Source organism: Carassius carassius, chromosome 13, assembly GCF_963082965.1.
Source record: "Carassius carassius chromosome 13, fCarCar2.1, whole genome shotgun sequence".
Lineage (NCBI taxonomy): Eukaryota > Metazoa > Chordata > Actinopteri > Cypriniformes > Cyprinidae > Carassius > Carassius carassius.
The window spans coordinates 20,197,809-20,220,165 of NC_081767.1; the positions used below are offsets into that span (position 1 = coordinate 20,197,809).

The 22,357-nt window shown below is 36.1% G+C and overlaps 1 protein-coding gene across 9 annotated transcripts in view; it reads right to left on the reverse strand.

Annotated features, from left to right (window-relative positions):
- The window catches only part of LOC132156058 (pleckstrin homology domain-containing family A member 7-like), an 87,082-nt gene extending 65,266 nt beyond the window's left edge, over window positions 1–21,816 (reverse strand). For 8 of the 9 annotated variants that reach the window (XM_059564889.1, XM_059564883.1, XM_059564888.1 and 5 more), the window contains exons 1-3: window positions 21,668–21,816; window positions 21,484–21,560; window positions 21,296–21,353 (exon numbers count right to left, since the gene is read on the reverse strand). In XM_059564889.1, coding sequence (XP_059420872.1) covers window positions 21,296–21,353; window positions 21,484–21,560; window positions 21,668–21,750 — 218 coding nt within the window. In that variant the 5' untranslated portion in view covers window positions 21,751–21,816. Of the gene's footprint in view, window positions 1–5,170; window positions 5,622–21,295; window positions 21,354–21,483; window positions 21,561–21,667 lie in introns of those variants that run through there. The other variant, XM_059564886.1, reaches the window with a different exon arrangement.
- Window positions 21,817–22,357: the final 541 nt, after the last annotated feature.

The following is a 22,357-nucleotide window of genomic DNA, read 5'->3' on the forward strand; positions in this document are numbered from 1 at the left end:
AAAACTTTTAACTGTATATATTTTTCTGCATTGGTTTATTGTATTTAAATGTTCAGTTATTTTTGTTATAAGAAAAAAGTGATTTAACCTGTTACAGTGTATTATGACAATTGAATTGAATTGAATTAAATTTAAATACCGTAATAATAACGTATACCGTGATAAAAGCATTAGCAATTAATCGCGACTGGAAAATTTGATACCGGCATATGCCTAACTGTCTGTTAATGTTTGTGTCGTTCATCAGCTAGAAAAAAAAAATTTCTGGAAATTATTCCAACGATATCGTTTCTCTGTGCCTTTATCGTTATAGTTGTAGTGTGGACTCTGCTATTCTTTAATATTGAGAATGATTTTTAGAACTATACTAACGTATCTTTATTGTTATCTTTATAGTTATCGTGCTTGGTGTAAACAGGCCTTTACTCTTGATCAATTTTAATGCATTCTTGCTAAATGAAAGTTAAAAAAATATTATTATAGGGCTGGGTAAAAAAATATAGATATCTCAATATTAATTGATTCTCATTTTTACGGAACGTTATCGATTTTCTTAAATCCCAAGAATCAATTAGTGTAGCCTGTTTTCAGTTAATGGACAGAGCTTGGAAGGCCACTTCCTATCCAATTAAAATATATTGCAATAAGCATTGTGCTTTGGTACTTTTAATATGAAACAAAGTCTCAGATTTCAAATTCTCTCTATTATATTTCAGTATTCAAACAATAAATGCCATTTTGGCGCTGTTTAATGTGGAATGACAGATTGCTGTAGTGCATCAGTTGAACAGACGCCGCAATGCGAGGCGCATGTGAACTAATCATCTCCTCAACATTAATACCAGTTTCAGCACAAAATAGACATGACTAAACATCCGAAGGTAAGTTAAAAGAAAGAGTACAACTTTACAATCCGTATCCTGTCTCATGTAATCCCTCAGTCAGTGTTTCAGCTGCGCAAAGAAGTCAATGTAACGCCTTGTAAACAATGTCACGTAACGTCACATTTACCTCAGAAAAAGTTATTTGTGACCATAAACATATCAGTCAGAAAGGAAACTTAACTGTGGAGAGGGGCATTTTGCTAAATATATGCACCAAATAACATATTGATTATACATTTTTCTGTTCTTCAGTGTAAGAAATTATGATATTATGTAACTGTAACTTTATTATTTTAAAAACTTAATTAAGTGTAATTTTAACAAATCAGTCAATTTTAACCTTCAACATTATAGTAATGTACGTTTGTACCAACTGACTTTTTCTTTCCTTGAGAAAATTTGGCAAGTACTGTACATTATAAATATTTAAAAGAATCGATATTGAATCGAATCAAATTGATTTGGCTTAAATTAAAATAATAATAACAATAAAATATTAAATTAAAAAACAAGGTCAAATACTTGCCAATTGATTAAGAAAAGATATTTTAAAATAAACTAATTCAAGAAAAAATTACTCTTTTTGAGTAAATGTATATATTTTTTAAAAGATGCTTTGAAATTAAAACTTGGAAACAAGACTAAAACAAACAGAACACATGACAAATATACAGTATGGAGCAGTGCATCCATCTTCCTTTTTGGTCATGTGATACATGACGTTGCTGCCAAAATTCCCAGGTACCTTTCAAACATCAAAACACTCAATTAGGCCTACCTTACATGGTTCAGTCCCATGCAGCACTGAAAACAGTTACTTAGCCTTTTAAACCTTTAGTGGCCTCAAGAGAGACAATATTTCTTGCTGTAACATCTACTGTCCTCACACAGAAATAAAAAGGTTCCAGTTCACTAGCAGGATGTCCACTCATCACAGAGAAAGAGTCATGAATGAATCTGAGGCTCTCATAAATCACATATCCACACATCTGGATCATCCCTCTGATCTTTGCTCCTCTCAATCTTCTGAGAGCACTGGGTAAATCACAAACGTAAATTACTAGGCAGGATCCAGCTCAGATGAGCGTGGGGCTTTTTTTAGTCCTTTTTTGGGGTCTCAGTGTGGCCTCTCTGGGACCCATGCTGAAATGTGATTGGTTCGCGCTGAGCCTAGAGAAGGAGATGCATTCCAAGTGCAAATTCTGTTTTTTTGTAGATGGCACAGATAATCACACAAAAGACACTGCTGTAAGTTTTGTCTCAGATTCAAGGTCTTTTTGTGAAGAACTGCATTTATAATCAGCTTTGCACATAGGAGAGGCCTCTGAGAACTGCATGATAAAAGTCAAAGAGCTATTTAGTATACTCAACAGACTGACTGATTGTTGAAGTGTGAGATGAGGAACTAATGAAACAGTCAATCAATTAAGACATACAGGTAAGTTATTTGTCATCATTAGGGTTGGGTATCGAAAAACGGGTCCATTTTAGAACCGGTTCCAAATTTCCAAATACTGGGTATTCGATAAGAAGCCTGCATTTTGATTCTGCTTAACGATTCCTTCATTCACATTTTAATGCGATTTAAAATTATTTAATTGCAGGAATGGAAAGAAATTAAATGAAGCGCGTACAGAGATCAGCAGTCACAGTGTGGGTTCCCAGTTTGTATCCATTCTTGTACCGTTCCATCTATTTCCACTGTAGAAAAAGTTGTTCCAATCCAGGCCAAAACTGACTTCTTTTACAATTCTTTTTAACATCTTTCATTTATTGCTGTCTGGTTTGTATTTGGCTTGTTTGGAGAAAGCCTCACCAAACCTGACCAGCTAGGCGTTTGTGATGACAGGAACTTGAAGACACTACAAACGCAGATGGGTGACATGAATGGAGATGGCTCCAGATCGGTGATGTAGTATTTGGTTTCCCAACAAGGTCCATCGTCCAACACAAAATTAATTTGCTGAATGCATAAACTGTATTTTCCTGTGCTCAAACCTGCCAATCAAAACAAACGCTGTGCATAGCATTTGAGGTAATTTGTGAATTACCCTAGACCATAGTCAAAATAAAACAATTTCCAACTATTACTGTTGTTACACTTGTAAACAAAACTTTGTGAAGTCAGTTGGCGCGGTTGTCACGGCGACCGTCACAGCCCTAATAACAGGAAATTATTGCAAAATCTTGGATCTTCTATCATATCTTGTAGCACCTTGAAGGGATTTCTTATGTATATTAAATATTAATAACACTTTACAATAAGGTACCATTATGCACTACTAACCGTATTTATTCATCTTTGTTGACTGTTAGTTCATTTTTATCACAGGTCCATTACATAATATTAACAGATTATTAACAACTTTTGGTTTTATAATGTATTAGTATATGTTAAAATTAACATTAGCTATAAGATCAGTAAATGCTTTAGAATAATTTTTCTTGGATAGTTAATTAATGTAGTTAACTAATGCTAACAAATTCCCCTTATTGTAAAGTGTTACCTAAATATTGAGGATCATATTGAGTTAAAAATTATTTTATTACATGAGGGGGAATAAAACAGACCATAGAAGTTAAAAAAGACATGGCCATGGGAAAATGGTCAGATAAATATTGCCACAATTACTGCAACTAACCAAACAGAATTGTCTGGCATCTCAACCAATTTGAATAGTCACATATTTTAAACTATTTTCAACCGGCTCGAGGTTAATCCTTACATCCCTACATGTGGAGCATTAAAACACTGCTATAATCCAGATGATTCAAAAACCCCAAAATGGTGTCTGCTTTCCATTGTTGAATTCAGGTTAAATTAAAAAATGGAATTTAAATTGAATTTAAATTAAAATGACGCCGTCAAAATAAAAGTCCCACCTCGAACACATTGGCAGATGCCGATATTTAAAAAATGCCAAATATTGGCCGATATATCGGATTTGGCGATATATTGGTCGACCACAAGCTTAAATGTCTAAAAAAATACCACTTAAAGCTGATCATTATGATATTGATTTTGTTAGACTATAAACACAATGGAAACCAAACACTATAATGGATAGTGATGTATAATGTGAAGCCTATTACTTTATTCTGTTGTTAACTGAAATAAGTTGCGCTAAGATAAGTCTTATTAGTTTCAGTTGACTATATCACTGCAATTTCAAGCTACCTAAAATTCACTGACTTTTGAATTGAATTACTGAGTACAATCACTCAATCAGATATACCAAACATAGAATATCAAACAGACAGACTGTTACTAAAAATCAGCATAAAAACACATTCAGCAAAGCATTATCAGTGGAGTCAAAAGCACGCCACTCACATTTGTTGTTTAAACAAATGCTAGAGAATAGGCCTGCTTAATTGGAGTCAGTTTTATAACAACAAATGTAGTTATAGTGAATTTTCCAGTAAATAGAGAGGGAAAGTGAAAGGCAAACACACGGACAGTTATTAGAGAAGCAACTCATAATAATGGGTTTGGTATAATTATTTCAATGCAGCAGAAAACATAAAGTGGACTATATTAAAGCAACCCCTGCTGTGCCTCTGAAAGTATAATAAAATAGAAACAAACTCCAAACTAACATTAGTATTTCCACCAAATCATGATAAATACATCCGAGCAAGGGGCCTGCAATGAGTAAATAATGAAAGAACAATCTCTGTCCTTTCTGAGCTATTAGGAAACACTAAGTTATGAGGTAAGTAAACACACTTGCAGAAGTATTTGGCTTCAAGATTGGAATGCTGCCACTGGTATTCAAGAAATACAAAACTTTCAGTCAGGAGGACAATGAAAAATGGAGGCATGCTGTCAGACTGTGAAGCACACCGTACACCTTCACACAGAGATAGAAGGGAACTAAAGCCACAACGAGTGAAGTATTTATGAAATGTTTTTACACATCACATCTTCACTTCCACAGAACTCACTCGACTTGCCAGTTCAACAGAACCTGTTGGAATTCCAACAATGTCTTGACATAAAGAAGTTCATTCATTCTTATCTCAGCGTAATCTCTGCCACAGACGCACGTGGTTTAGATTTAATCTAGTATTATCCAACATAAACCTGCCAAACGGTTTCAGCATCAACTGTCAGGCAGATCCATCCTGAAATGAACCCTCGGCAGCAATCTGTGGACATTCCCCATTACAGGAAGATGAAAATGAAAGCAAAATCTGTAAACATTGTTGCCAAAATCCTAGCTTCACTTACTTTATCATTAACTTCTATTGTGATCTAAAATAAAACAGGAAGGCCAACCCACCTGTTGGGTTCATGGTAAAAGGGGTGAGGAGAATGAAGCTGGTGGTTGGAATATCCTGACTGGCTCCACATGTTTAATCCAAACAGCTCCAAGTGCCAAACTTCCAACTGAATGACTGGCACTTACAGAAAGTCCAGTTCTGCTTTAATTTTAATAGCAGTAAATTCAGGTTTCATGACAGAGACGAAAACACTGCAGGAGAAGGAACGAATCAGTCTGAATAAAAGGAAAGAGTCCTAATGGAATAGTTCCAGGATCTGATTTTCCAAAAAGAGCAGCAGAGATGTTTCAGAGCTCCATGGGCGTCAAAACGCAGAACAGGTAAGAAGGGAGCGTCCTGCCGTTGAAGCGGGCAAAGGCGTAAGCATCTGGATTTTGCTGTCTGTGTGGAGTCTCCTGTCTCTAATGCTCCTGTTTCCTCACCAGCTCACAGTCACCAGCCTGTGCGCACACACACACTAGTCTTCTGCTCTGACGTACCAATGCACATAGTCACAGGGAGGAGGGAGAGAGGAAGGGAGGGGTGAAGACTGAACCTACTCTTTTTGAATCTCTGCCTGCCTCTGTCAGGCAGGACGTGCAGTGTTGTTGGGAGGAGAGACAGACTGAGCACAGGAAGGGAAATATATCATATGTATGAGACAAAGACTGAGAGAATAATCTGTAAATGTCATTAATCAGTGAATAAATAAACGGTACAGTTGCTCTTCAAGTCTACTTGGATATAAATCCCAGCATTCCAGGCTGAAACTGAAAACTGCTGCCTTCACAGACAGTATAAAAGGCATTTCACGTTTGCATTCCACTTCACTGCTTTTACATTTATTTTCCTATGAAAAAATCATTTGTATTTTTTGATCGAAATGTCATAAATCGATCTTCTGGCGAAGCGACAGACAGTTACCTTTTCACAACTGATTGTGAGCTTGCATTTAGATCTGCCTCCATCCAATCATCAATTGATGGATGGAACCAAGTCCCCTACATTTTTGATCATCTATTTTACTCAGATGCATGTCAAAATGCATTTTAAAAATCCTTCATTACCTCCTTTACATCAAGACTTAAAAGGTTTTAAATATAGGGGAAAAAAGTATCAGTTAATGAAGTGTGAGGGGCATTGTAATCACAGTTTCAATCTTTATAGGCTTCATGCTGGTACTAGAAAATGATCTCGTTTAGATCTCACTGGAGTTGAATGTGAATTTAAGTGAATTGTGTGAAAGCTAAAACTTTGGCTCCACAAAGCAGTGATTAAAATAGGAGAAGATAAGTCATAGTCTGTCTTCTCCTAAGATAGGTTTTGTTTTTAGTTGGAGTCAGCACAAAGAAAGCATTAAAATAACTCCTCCATGTATTCATTCCTGCTTACTCTAGTTTTTTAGTTGTCTTAAAGCCATCATGGAATGAAAATTCACCCTATCCGTTCTGTAAAAAATATTATAGATCTTACTGTGAATGATTCATGTTTCATATTTCATTTTTTTGAACTTGCAATTAAATTAAAATTGAATTTTGAATTAAATAAAAAAAATGTCTTAACTTTCAATAAAAACAACAGACATTTCTCTGGTGATGTATGCTGGTCTTTAGTCCATTTAAACCCCCTCCACCGTCAAAATCCCTCCACTCTCAAATGCAAGCTCACTTTAATTGAGAGCAATGCCCACATCTCAAAATCTTATCAACAAACTGTGTATAGAACCATATATATATATATATATATGTATATATATACATATATATATATTGTATAATGTCTAAAATGCTCTTTTTCATAACAACGAAGAATAGAATATAACATAATACATTACACCAGGTTTAACATGATCAGTGATGGGACACAAAAGAGAAAATGATGTTAAACTTGGAACAAAGGATTTTAATGTGGCATGTCTGATCAGACTGGATTTGAGATTTATGGATATTACAAAAAGAGCACTTTACTAGACCACTAGACGTTCTACAACAACAACAAAAAAGTCACAGAAATCGAAATGACACATAAGTGATCAGCGTAAAAAATGGGAGCAGAATATTCATTATAAGGTATCCCTTTATGGCAACGAAGGTTATTGCTGAAAAAATATAAATTAGAAATGAAGCAAACAAACATGTATTTGAAAAATCCTTCTTTAAACGGAAGAGATCATCACCCTCTTCTCCATGAGCAATTACATGGAAATCCAACCTTGGGGCATTGAAGGGCTGACAGAGCTTTATTTAATCAGTGAGTAAGAGTAATGAAATACATTAAATAAGCCCCAGAGGTTACTGACCAGAGCTGAATATCAGCAACCACCTACTCTATGGTACAGTAAATATGCAATGCCTCATGATTCAATATATCACGATTTATCATAATATCCCAATATATCCAGTGTTGGGAAGGTTACTTTGGAAATGTAATAGGTTACAGATTACAAGTTACCTTGTTTAAAATGTAATAGTAGTGTAACTTTTTCAATTACTTTATTAAAGTAATGTAACTAATTACTTTTGAGTACTTTTTGATTACTTTTCTAAATTTGTGAAAATTAAAGAATAATAAATAAAAGCATTTACATCAACTCAAATACAGTTATCTAATAAGCATGTGTCGTATTCTGTGTAATAAACTCTTGAAATATTGGTGTTTTTTTTAAACTGCTGTCTCTTTGTATATGATATGATGATAGTTTTCTCAAAATAAGTAAAATGCACATGAAGTGACACAGAGCAGTTCTAGAAATTATGTTTATGTGCTTGTGTACTCCTCCTATATTGAGGCGGCAGAGGTTGAAAACACTGCGAGTTTCAGTAGGCCTATGTGTAGTAAATAAAACCATGTCTTTGCCATTAATTTACAGGAGGGGCGGACTGGGAAAAAAATTCAGACTGGAAAATTCAAACTCATACAAACAAATTCATGGACAAAACTATTTTTGGTATGGACCTGAGATAAAAAAAAATGTTTAAATCTTTAATTTGGGGACATGCTAAATAAATAAAAGTTCTCTCCTGAACTGCACCTTCACTTCCATTTTTCTCTTCAGTCTCTTTATTTTGCCGTGTTATCAATCTCTCTCATGACTTTGATTGAACTGATTGAACAAAACTATACTTTACAATACAATACTCTACAATACTACAATATCTTTATAGAAAAATCCTAATACTGTACACGAGTCATGTTTTTCCCTTACAAAAATTGACCATGCTTTTTTTAGCCTATATACAATAACCTTGTTTTGTTTTTTGCAAATGGATTTGTATTTATTTTTAAATAACTCAATTTGTAAAATCATTTTAAATTTTTGGTTACCACAGTTAAACAATAGTAACTATTTTCTCTGGATTTATAGTAATATATTAAAACGTTAATTTTCGTAAGGGTTGTGTTGTTGTCTGTCCGTAGCTCCCCCTAAACCTATAAAAAAAAATCTGATTGTTTTTCAGCTAAATTACTACTGTAACATTACTACAGATAATAACAATGTCCTTTATATAGTAGCCTATTTGACTATCGCGAGTCATGACTAACACTTCATGATTTATTAGAGATTTAATTTATCAAATGGCGGATTCGCAAATGATCGCTTAAGTACATTCGGCAGGCAATTATACAATAATGATATTAAAATAGCGGGCAAAATCGGCTGCCAGGCCATCGGGAATTGTCCCGGTTCTCCCGGTGTCCAGTCCGCGCCTGATTTCCACAGACACGCAGAACGTGCAGGAGTCATATATTGCATTTTTGGGGCTTAATATTCACAGACACTAGTCCATGTCATGTTTTGATTCAAGTGTACTGACCTACTTTTGATTTAGTCATCCAAAATGTGGCATATTCCGTCCGAGTTAGGCATTCCATTTTTATGATTGGATTCTACAAACTAGACTTGTGTTTCCGCATCCCGGAAATTATTAGGGTGGTATGTCTCAGAATAGTCAGTGCAATTTGGGAAAGGAATCATTTAAATCTGTATGTGGATGTGTGTAAATATTCAAATGTAATCCACTTTGTAATCGTTCAAAATTTCATAAGTAACTAATTTAATTACTCATTTTTTCTTAGTAACTGTAACTAATTACAGTTACAATAATTTTGTAATTAAATTACGTAACGCCGTTACATGTAACTACTCCCCAACACTGAATATAAGCGTGACTGAACCTGCACCAAACACACCTCTGTGTCATGGATTCTCCTTAAAGCTGTGCACATGTTAACCACTGACTTGAGATTGTGCGGTCATGAGATTTGAATGCGTGGTCTGCTGAATGCTATCTGCTAAAGGGAAGTGTGTGATTAGTGACGTACATACAGCTTATCAGCAGCGCACAGAAGTCTCCAACACATACAGTCATCAAAGTCAAGGGGACATCTTCCAGGATGCGTAAGGATTTGCCCTATAAATCTTTCTCTGTGTTTCAACACAGAAACCCAAGCTCACAGAGTTATGACCTTGTGTAGACTATTCTGGTGCACTGAACGAGTTCAGGCTTGCAAGAGATTATTTAAGGAAAGCAATATTCTCCAATAATTAAAAAAAAGAAATCCCAATTTAAGAGACTAATATAGAAAACCACTGCTAGAGAAAAAAATGCATTTGTGTATTTAGACATTTGACTCAAAACTACTGATACCTTGTGACAAGTTCTCCTTACTCACAATACAAATAATACCGCAGGAAGCTGCACACGTACACTAATATTCAAATATTTTGAGTCTGTAATACACTTTAGACCAAAGTTTGTATGAATTTTTGTATGAATTTTCAGCATCCATTAGTCTTTTGATTTGATTCTCAAGAAACATGTTATCATTATCAATGTTGAGAATGTATTGCATACAGCTTTTCTAATCTATTCTTTACTGTATGTATCTTTACTGTCATCTCAAGAGCATCTATGAACCAGATATTTAATTCAGAATCCCAGCAGATGTACAGAACTTACTATTAATACATCCTACTATTACATAGCCTGCGGGTCTTAACCACACTATTCCAAAACCAGTAATGCTTGTGAATGGTACAAGACGGAGAGATATTATTGGACAGGAATATCAATAGCAACAGCCATTTGGATTCAGCTTACAGCTGAGATGCAGTTAAATTAAATAGGTGGTTAATGTATTACAACAAGTAACAGACATTGCATTTCAAAATCAGTGAATGAATAATGACTTAGTTTGATCTTCTTCTTAATATTTCTTATTATTCATTGATCACGATTCTTTAAGGAATATCATGAAACATAGAAAGACTCCGTTTCAGAATTAAATTAAAGGTCAAGTATTTACTATTTGAAAACACTCCCTCTCATTAAAAACATTGTATAATGCTCAAGACTTGCACCCACAGAGTTGCTTATATGTGTATAATAGAATGACCCAAGACTAGCTTGTTGGCATGAATATATTCTTCTACAGCGCATCCAATATCAGTCAGTGTGTGTGAAAAGCTTTAAATAACGGCCATGAAAATGAGCCATGAACTAGTCAGTCAATCATCTTCTTTTAGTAAGTGACGTTTCACAAACGAATTTCGGGAGAAGCGTGCACGGATAATTAACACGGCCAGTTCATCATCATCAGCAATTACACTGGTTACCAATCAGCTCGAGAAAACGCCTATAAATTAAGTTTCTACCCCAGCTCAGGTAGAAGAACTTAGGGGAGCAATTGGGCTAAGCCGAACTCCGAGCTCAGACCCCTCTCCCCGGACGGACGGACGGGGGGGGGGGGGGGGGGGGGGGGGTTGGGGTGCCCCGGGCTCGGGAGTCTTGCCGGGCTCGGAGCTCTCCCCCCGGACAGCACGCCAAATACGCATAACCTTTATTTAATTACAAGTAAATGCGAACTCGTGAAACCTCTATTATCCTCAATTACCTCCTTTAAGAAACATTTACTGACCAAGTCTAATAAAAGACGTGACATTTCAGTGTAATGGAGAGTCCAGTCAAAACATCAAAGGTTCAATTTTAAACTAAATATGGGTGCACTAAATCAGTGTTCACAGTTCGGACAAAAAACCTCATTCCACAGGCCATGCACTTCACTGAAAATCTGAAATTGTGATAATATCTCACTTTGAAAGGTGTCTGTGGGGAAGATTTTCTTTCAGTGTGTGATGCAAACAGGACAAATTTCTACAGGTCACAAAGAAAACAGAAAACTGATTACTATTTGATTCCTAAGCAAAAAGAGTAAACAACCTTTCAAAACCAATTTATTGGAAATAGGTCTTGACAATAAGGACTGCCCGATAGCATGAAAGATGCCATTGATAGTTGACAGAATTGTAGTTGACATAAACTGATGAGAAAGAAATCAGATGTTTAAAGGGTTAGTTCACCCAGAAAGCAAAATTATGTAATTAATAACATACCCTCATGTTGTTCCAAACCCATAAGACCTCCGTTTATCTTTGGAACACAGTTTAAGATATTTTAGATTTAGTCTGAGAGCTCTCGGTCCCTCCATTGAAGCTGTGTGTACGGTCTACTGTCCATGTCCAGAAAGGTAAGAAAAACATCATCAAAGTAGTCCATGTGACATCAGAGGGTCAGTTAGAATTTTTTGAAGCATCGAAAATACATTTTGGTCCAAAAATAGCAAAAACGACGACTTTATTCAGCATTGTCTTCTCTTCCGTGTCTGTTGTGTGAGAGAGTTCAAAACAAAGCAGCTGGATATCCAGTTCGCGAACGAATCATTCAGTTCACCAAATTGAACTGAATCGTTTTAAATGGTTTGCATCTCTAATACGCATTAATCCACGAATGACTTAAGCTGTTAACTTTTTTAATGTGGCTGATACTCTCTCTGAGTTCAAACAAACCAATATCCCGGAGTAATGCATGCACTCAAACAGTACACTGACTGAACTGCTGTGAAGAGAGAACTGAAGATGAACACCGAGCCGAGCCAGATAACGAACAAAAGACTGACTTGTTCACGAGTCAAGAACCGGTTGCATCGGTTTTCAGATCACCAGTATTTCTTTCGGACAGTTCGATTCAATAAACCGGTTGAAGAAAACGGTTCACCGGTTCTTTTGCGCTCGACGTAATGGCGTCATTTGCGATGATTGCCCTTGATTCAAGCCTTCAGTTTACCCGCGCTCATAACACTAGCACAGAATCAGTTCAGAATCAATCACCAAAAGAATCAGTTCGGTTCAGACGCTCTGTGTGTCAGTCTGCTTCACGCTGAATCACACATGCGCAGTATCATCAGCTCCTCGATTCTTCTTATCTGGCTCGGCTCGGTGTTCATCTTCAGTTCTCTCTTTCTCTTGATTCTCTTTCTCTCTCTCAGTTCGCTATTTTTGGACCAAAATGTATTTTTGATGCTTCAAAAAATTCTAACTGACCCTCTGATGTCACATGGACTACTTTGAAGATGTTTTTCTTACCTTTCTGGACATGGACAGTAGACCGTACACACAGCTTCAATGGAGGGACCGAGAGCTCTCGGACTAAATCTAAAATATCTTAAACTGTGTTCCAAAGATAAACGGAGGTCTTACGGGTTTGAAACAACATGAGGGTAAGTTATTAATTACATAAATTTGCTTTCTGGGTGAACTAACCCTTTAATTAGTTTGTGCATTAGGTCTTAAAGGGAACACAGCCTAATATACAGTAACTGCTGCTCTCTCTGTCATTTATGCTAATCAAACAATAGAGAAAAGACAGAAAAAAATCACTCACTGCTCTTGACTAAATAACGTTTGTAGCTTTAACAAGGATTAATCCATATTTAATTTACACAGTGAAGAATATGTGTTATTTTGCATATGATTATTGAATTTCTGTACCTTAATGCCACTGTTAGACCTGCTGTACCTAATTTAATTTGTAACTTTATTCTGTTGTATTTATATATTAGTGATATTGCTTAGAATTTGTTTATTTGTTCTTATTTTATTACTGACTGTTCACTTCTCTTTAATAACTTTACATAAGTAAGGCTAGTTTTTGCTGTGGGATCGAGAATTCAGGGTAATGTGGACTGTGAAACTTTACTGGTTTCGAAAATTCTGATGTCATAAATTTATTTTTAGAGTACAAATTTATGAATAAAGCTATGAAAACAATAACTGACTGACTAATTGATTGACTGATTGCTTGATTGATTGATTGATTGATTGATTGACTGACTGACTGTAGGGTCACTGAAAATTTTGGTAGGGCAAGAAAAAATGTAACCACTGGCCAAACTGGGTGAGTATAAAAAATTCCCAGAGTTGAGCCCTGGGAAGTGACTTTAATTTATGGGCATGATCTACGTGAACAAGCTAAGTGATGTTTTCAGAGCTTCAATTACATAAACATTGAAAACCCTTTAATTCACTCTTTCAAGTTTCAAAGAGCTTTGTCTGTGGTGAAAACTGATTCAATCCCATTTAAAGTGCCCCTATTATTCCATTTCCAATATTGCCTTTCATGCAGTGTGTAGTGTAGCTGTATGTGAATGTAAATGATCAGCAAAGTTGTAAAGAACATTTGCATAATGCCTATATTCTACGTTGGCCGGCTTGATCCCGCCCACAAACACACCATTTTACTGACAACTGCTTCTCTAATCGAGGAGAGTTAAGAAAATATATATAAAAATTTCGGATTTCGATATTTGTGAAAAATCTTAATTTTGTCTCGAAACTATATCATCCGCCATTGTCTTGTCTGTCTCATCTCAGTCCTCTTGTCAGTCAGCTCTCCTCACTCTCCTCAATGGATAAATGAAATCTGATCTGTGATGTGACTTTCGTTCGGCACACTTTATTGAGCAGCTGTGTTCAGTTTTTAAATGTAGTGTCTGTTATTTTACTAAACTTAATGATTTGTATTATTATAAAATGACAGTGGTGGTCGGTGTCGCAGTGGGCAAGTGATGTGCGATGCAGGACTTTTATTTTGACGGCACTGAGAGCGGCAGCACCTGAGGGCACACAGTGCTCACACTTTATCTCTTGTTTGTCATCGTCGTTAAAAGTTCTGTCTAATACGGACAGAAGTCTCTCTAATAATCAGAACGGTTAAACAAAGAAATTAATGTATAAAGAAAGTATTATAATGACTGCTTTCATATTAGGCCTATTAGTAATAGAAAGGCAAACATTATAATACTTTCTCGTTTGCCGTCAACATTAAGCAAGTACGCATTTATATAATTTAAACAAATCTTTGAATGACTAATGAACATTTAATTTCACAAACCTTGCAAACTTAGTCGAAACCAGCTGTGAGATCTTGTGAAGTGTGCATTTTTATCCAGCATGATCCCATGTTCTCTGCAGGACTTTCAGTCCATGCGATTTGAATGATTTATTCTCTAAACTCTTGATTTCAAATTATGCATTTGCCCACTGTCATATTAATTACATTTTCACTGTATGCTGTATGTAAAATGAGGGTTACCCTGGATTTATTTGAAAAATATGATTCTTAATGCACACAAACTTCAAAAATACTGAGTGCCCTGTTGGTTACAGTGTTTAATTTCTTTTCAATTATATTTTTATTAAATATTTATTTATTTGTGAAAAATACTGTCATCTAAAGTATAAGTATGTTTCTTTTACACATTTATTTTTGAATCCATTGTCAAATGATTTCAAATTTCTTAAATATTAATAATAATAATTGTTAAAATCATATTGGCTTTATATCGGCTATCATTTTACAGGTATTAATATCAACTACTGAAATTTTGGAACTGCAGGAACCATTTTTCAATGTGCTTTTTGCATGCAGATTTTTGCACAAATACCATTCCATTCAACTGCTGGTATTCAGCTGTAATATCCAAACAAAACATCTAATCAATATTCACTTATCTGTGTGCACCTGTGACCAGTCATCTCTCTTAATAACATTTATTGGACGGTTTCCAATCATGTTGGCCTCCCTAAAAAGTAACTGTAAACAGAATCAGCAAGCTGCAATCCAGCAGCCGGTTCACTTCACTAGCACACTATTCAGTACTAAACACTGCAAGAACACTGTTGAATGCAATACTATACCTTTAAACTATAAACATTAGTGCCAAGCTGCACCTCATCTCCCAAACTGACTAGAACTGTGTCGGAAACATGTACCTGTCTATTCCAAAGATGACCCTGTCCGTCTTCGGCCATGCCAACTTGTGTCTGACCAGCACCGTCTCATGACCTGAGTCCCCTTTACAACCACAGCAGTTCCCCATTCCTGACCCAGTCTCTGTCCGCACTAACTCCTGTCTCTGCCTGTCTAAGTCTGCCAGGGCAGGACACTCGATCTGATGCTGCACTAAGATGCCAATGCTAATGTTTGCAGTGAGGGCACTAGGGGTTCAGAAAGCCAACGCCTCCTGTTTTCACAAAGCATGCCTTTAGCTAGTAGCCTTGTCTGCCTCTCAATTTCTCCTTTGTCCCGCCACCTCCAGCTAGTGCTCTTTCCTACAGAACCCACCGCGCAGCCCACAGCCACTGAAATCCATCACAAGCAATCATGCCAGAGAACGCCGTTCCATATGAATGCATGCATTTGTCTGTGAGACAAAGACAGACATCAAAACTTATATCAAACACGTACCTAACAAGTGATGTACTGTATCATATCTGCTCTGACCTTGAAAAGAGATAAAAAAAGATAGAGGACAATTGTTTGATTTTGATTTATTTCCCTCACTGTCTGTCTTAATGCAATGCCAAAAGAGAGCATTTTGAGAAGGATTTCAATTCAGATATCACCATCTGTGGTCTGTAGGATAGTGATTCAGGTATATATAAGAGGTATAAAAGAGAGCAGCATTCTGTGGTGCAGTTTGTGAGCCTGATAATCCAGAAAGGTGACCTGCTAGATGGAGGTGGAGTGCCTTCAGTATCAGATATGGAACTAGGATGAAAAGATGGGAAAAAAAATCTTCTAATCGGACCCCCTCTTTCATTTTTATGGGTCATTTTAATTGACTTGTCTGGCATAGCTATGATAGCGCCAAAGAAATTACAATGCAATCAGATAGTCTGGGGGAGCTTCTGAGAGTATCTTTAATCACAAACAAGCTCATGATACATATTTAGCTCAATAGTGTTCTTTCTCTGACCAAAAAAAAAAAGGATTTCTCTGATACTATCTTTTTGTGGTGTGGAAGGGATTTTTGGATGTCCAACATTGTTATCTGCACTCTAAAGTTTTTATATCTATTAAATTGAAACTAATATTTTACTTTTTTTTCTCCACTTTTCCCCCTGCATTCTAAAGTTCTCATGCCTAATATAGATTTTTTTTTATATGATTACATCAGATCTTAAAGGGGTCATATGATGCCCATTTTCCACAAGTTGATATGATTCTTCAGGGTCTTAATGAAAAGTCTGTAACATAATATTTCTCAATGGTAGGGTACATCAACACCATTTTTAACTGTGTCAAAAAAAATCTATTTTCAGAGCATGCAGTTTTGTAACATTTTCCTTTAAATGTTAATAGCCTATCTGTCCTGTGTGCCGCAGCCCTTTAAAGCACACAATATGAAACAATTATCTGGATAAATGACTTAGTTACTACATTTCTATTGCTTTTCATGTTGAAAAACTTTGTGTTGTTTCCATTTTAACATACTTTTAAAGTTCACATTAAGAGCTTAATTTGCACATTATGAATGAATGATGATGCATTTGTATTCAGTCCCTCACAGCCGCTTGCACATGTTTTGCACTTGAGCCACACACTGCCCAAAATTGAATAGAATTTTGAATCGAATCATGAATCGACCATGATAGCTTTAATCGATGGCATCTCTTATCCCTACTCCTTGCTGAATAAAATAAATAATTTCTTTATATATTGATAATATTGAATGGTAATTTAGATAGCCTGCAAATTAGAAAAAAAAATTCACACCAAGAAAAGGCATATATTTACAAAAAAAAACTCATGATGACAAGTTGGAGTGTCCTGGTTGTCCACTAAATGGCACGCCATCAAGGACTTCATTTCCCATAATCCTCTGCTCATTGTTTGCACCTGTGTCTCATTAGCATGGTTAGCTCATCCTATATAAGCCCGGTTCTCACAGTCATCCTTTGTAAAGTCTTGTATCTGTCATTACTGTAATATTAACCCCTGGTTCCTGGTCTGGTTATTCTGTCTGTTTTCTGGATTACTCTATTTGTCTCAGCCACAGTCTTTTTTTTTTTGAGGGGGCTGCCTGTTTGTGCGTGACCTTTTCCTGTCTTTAAATTACATTTTGTGGTTTAGCAATTCAATAAACTACTGCATTAGGATCCTCTACCTTCGTATCACCATGCAGTTTCATGACAAGAACATGTATTTACTGTATTTATCCTCATTATTTCTGTTAATGCTGTATAGGAACTAGTTGTCATAGGATCAGTGACCTAACAAAAGCTGTGATATGCCACATCTGAATTTTCTGAAATGTCTAATTGTCTTTAAAACCACTGAATACAGTGTGCCTTGTCCTCATACTTATTATCTCTCAATATCAACCATTTCAGTGCTTGCAGTTTAAAAATATTCTTCATGAAGGTCACATAACTTGTCAACCAAGTCTTTAAAAAAAGAAAATACTAGGTCCACACAGACTTTGACTCAAACTCAGAACAATAAAAAAACAAACGTGATGGAGATGCAAGTGAAGTGTAACAGTAAAGACAGGATCTGAGAATCAAGTTACAAAGACTCAAAGTGTGCTCAGTGGATTTCTCCCACTCTCACAGCCTGGAGGCACATTAATATGTAATAGCTCAGGAAAGCTCACTCATCTTTATCATTTATCATTTATTTAACAAGAGATTCATTAATATGAACCACTCTGAGCTGCATGGCTCACGCCCCCCTTTAGGCCAGAGAAACATCCTTGTTTCATATCCCAAGGGTCTAAGTTGTGCATGATTAATCATGTAGTTGCTATGGAGCTTGAAGCCAACCACAAACAGTTAAGAAAAAAAGTATTCATTATTTATTTGTGGTAAGCATGTACTACACTCATGAGAAATGATTCTACATTTATAAAACTGAAATGATCTGTAATATCCATAACATTATGATCGAAACCTGTTGAGAACCAAAAACGTGACTCATTGAGAATACACTTTATTCTTCTTCAGTCAGATTCCCATATACACCCCCTGCTGACTGTTAGGGTAACTACAGAGTGGCTAGGTTCATCTTCAGACAGCACGTTGACAGTCTAAAAATGGTGTGCATTGCACACTGGAAGTCAGTGTGAATGGGTGTTTTCCACCAGTCTGCCAAAAGACTACAAAAAGTGCTCCTGAGGAAATTTTGCACTTACGATATTTAAGATTTATGTTAGAGAAGCCTATTAGAACATAGTTCCTCTGGCATACCTGCACTTTGTTTGCAAAGCTGCGCTCCATTTAGCCACCCCTAAAATGTAATGTGTAGCTTTTGGACAAAATTACACTGGCCTTAATCAATTATTGCTTTGCTGCATAGCGCCCAACTGATGATGAGGACCAATCCTAATCATTTTTGCATGGAGAAAAGAAAAGTGCAGATCTCTTCAGAAAAAAATCTTGTTTTACATAACATACTATCTGATAAAATGAATCAGCGTAAACCAACACCAAGTGGGCAAAAAAAGTCTATATATTACGCAAAGTAAGCAGTTTTCCTGCAAAGGTTCATGTAGTAATGTGTTTCACTGAATACAAACCCATAATGCACTGTCTCAGACTCTGGGGAAAAAATATAAATCCAAGATGGCAGATGCAAGATGAGACAGTACACTAATGTTTAATAGTTTAGAGTCAGTAATATTCATTTTTTTATTTATTTAAAAATGTATTTGATTTGGTGTGAAAATTAAAAAAAGAATTACTACGAACACAAGAATTGTGTGCATAGAGGGTTGACAGGAATAAATTCCTTAAAATATATTTAAATAGAAAAATGATAATATAATTTAACAATATTACTGTTTTTACTATATTTATTGATTAAATAAATGCATAAGAAAAAAAATGGTGAGCATAAGAGACTTCTTTAAAAAACATAAAAACTGAACTCCGTATTTTTAAATGATTTCACTTATATTTCACTTACACACACACACACATACATATATATTATATATATATATATATATATATATATATATTCTATATCACAATGTAACTAGGGCCTCCTAAACACTGGATTTATGGCAGCGCTGAAAAGGCACAATAGGCATCAGATGTGCTTCATCAAGTTATGCCAGCATTTTTCAGAGTCCATCTCTCAGCCCCACAATAATCGTCAGATAGGCAGACCATCAGTCACAGTAAATCTACTTCAAACCTTGAGTAAAGACAGCATTCCCTCATAAAGAAAACAGCTCACATTCAGCAACTTATTAAAAGTTAATCATTTACTTGATCCAGAGGAGCACAAGTTTATTTCCTCTTTATTGGTTTTGTTGTTGCATGATCGAACACTCACACTGCTGGATGCCCGAATTTTATCGGTGGCCTGCATAACTAGCAATAGCTTTTACTACATCTTCCAACCTTTTTAAGAATAGATTCATACAACTTCTCTATTGCATTATTTTGTTCAACCCTGTGTCTTTTAGTTTCATTCAGGTTTGTGTTCCCTAATCACATTAAAAGTCACACTATCCAGAGTCAGTCAGGTGAGCTACAGAAGGAAGTCACCACTGCATCCTGTTTGTCTTTAATCAAAAAAGCTCCACCCATGCAAGATCCTCAAACAGACTGGCATGTGAATGCCATGTGATGCATTTTTTGATTTGTCAGAATACATATTTGTCTTGCAGACAAAGGCATTAACTCTTTCATAGAAGATCACAGCTTTGACTGCAAGTATATGATCATCATCTTTGCACGTGTGTTGATGTGACCTGCATCTTAATGCCAAATTAATCCCCAAACCAGCACTTCATGAGTTAAAATCTAGACAGCCTGACGGAGACTCCAACTATATTCATTCAAAGATTTCTTCCACTCATCCTTAGACCCTGAGCCAACTCTGAGGATATGAGAAATCACTGGAAGAGATTGAGATTCAAATGTGGAGTATACTATACAAGCCAGATAGGAGATTAAACACACTCGCACAGATCCGAATATGAGATGAGGGCTCAATACCAACACAAACAACTTGGAGCAAAAAAAAACAAGGCAAACCATAAAAAGACTATAATTTTAGGCTTTTTTCTTTCTTTCGAGATGCACTATGGCCAAGTCAGTCTATAGAGGAGGCTCTCAATCAGAAGACTGGACTAGAGAGCCTCAGCAAACTTCAAAAGAAGTCTGTAGGATGATTTAAAATTATTAAACATTAATACTAATAAATAAACTTTTATTTTTTATAAATAATAAAAAATAATATGTTTATAAAAAAAACAAGCAGTTTTTCATAATTACAGCAGAAATACTTAAGGAACCATCTTACCTTCTATGGGCGGCCTTTGAAAATTGTGTTGAACAATAGGGAGGCGAATTGCAGTCCCAAAATGCAGTCATTTCAAGAAGAATCCACACTAGTGCGAACAAAGATATCCCCACGCAGATTTTGCATTGGGTTCAGTCTCGGCGTTTGGAAAGTGAGTTCTATGTGAGCAGTACTTCATACAATTGCAACACTACTGACGATAGATAACGGAACAATGCCTTCCGACTTGCAATTGCAGAAGGTCAAAATAACTTACATACTGTATTCATAATGTACTGTATGTACAGTATAACAAAAATCTTAGACTTATATACAGTGCACATGCATTTCAAAATAAAAAATTAGCCTACTATCATTTTCAACACTTGTTCTTACTGGTGTGTGCATAAAGCATCTCTGAAAGACATTGTAAACAGCATTTTGAGGAATAAGCTGGGGTTTTGACATCAAGCCAACATGAGACATCAACTGTAAACTGAAAGGGGCGTGTACACCTGTTCTGTAGACTTTGTTCTTCAATGCCAGGCTTCAAAGACAATAACGATGCATGTTTCTTACCTTTGATAGCCCTCATGCAGCATTCTTACTATTCATTATTTCCTGATCAGGAGCAAGACTACTAGCATGAAGCCCGCTTATGAGCTGTAATTCACCTGACGCACTACTGGACCGCAGTGAGGTGTAATTACTGTAAACACATCCACTTACTCAATGAAAAAACTCGCTCCTTCCGTCGTAAATCCTTCCTCCCAACCCGGGGGTAGATCTAGGAGGCAAGTAAAATAGCACGTTTGCGAAACTTTTAGCATTCTTTTATTCTGTAATGCGAATGCAACACGAAATAACACTTAAATACTGAAATCCCTAAAGCTAAACGGAAGCAATAATGCACTTACCGGATCGGATCATGTGTCCAGAATTGACAGGTTCACCAGTGCAGGGATGAAGCCAGGAGGTGGTCCTCGTCTCATCGCTGGCAGGAAAACAAACCACCTGTTAGCGATGCAGTTGGCTGGGAAACACTCGGACGGTATGGGAAAGAAATTATTTTGAATTGCCATATTAAACATATATCCTCACTTTATGAAAAAGACCCTGCCGTCGCAGCACACCCCATAAGAGTAGTTCTCAGGTAAGGTGTCCCGCCGGAGCGGCGCCGCCATTATTCCCGTGTAAAGTCCCGTCTACCTCATATTCCCTCCTCGCTGTCCTCGCTTTGTAGCGATCAAGCGATCGGGCGAAAGGGCGATTAAAGGGGAGGGCTAACTTTGCACTTGGCTTTCAGTGACTAAGGTTGGCCGACAAAAAAAAAAAAAAAAGATAAATTCCTTACAATACAGACTATCGTCCTGCAACGTGAAGGGGAAAATCATTGCTCACGCTCTTGAGATATCATATAAAATTAATATTTGTATTTTTTTTGTTTGTTTGTCAAAACAGATTTAGTTTACACTTATCTGTATTTGTTTTGTAGTGCTTGGTGTTCCAATGCATTGCATGTTCCCCATGCATGTCTTTCAAAGCACTGAATAATTTATTTATTCGATTATGCTGTTTGTGTATTTTTTATTGCAGAATATCCTGTGGGTTGCTAGGTATGTGTAAACGCATACAGTTCCGCTTCTTATCCATAGGTTAGCTTTATTTACACCAATGCAGATTTGATTATGTTTCTGTAAATTTTATGGCATTTAACAATGACCTGATAATTTATTTTAATCCGTAAAGCATCCTGATTATTGATTTATTTATTATTTTATTTATTTATTG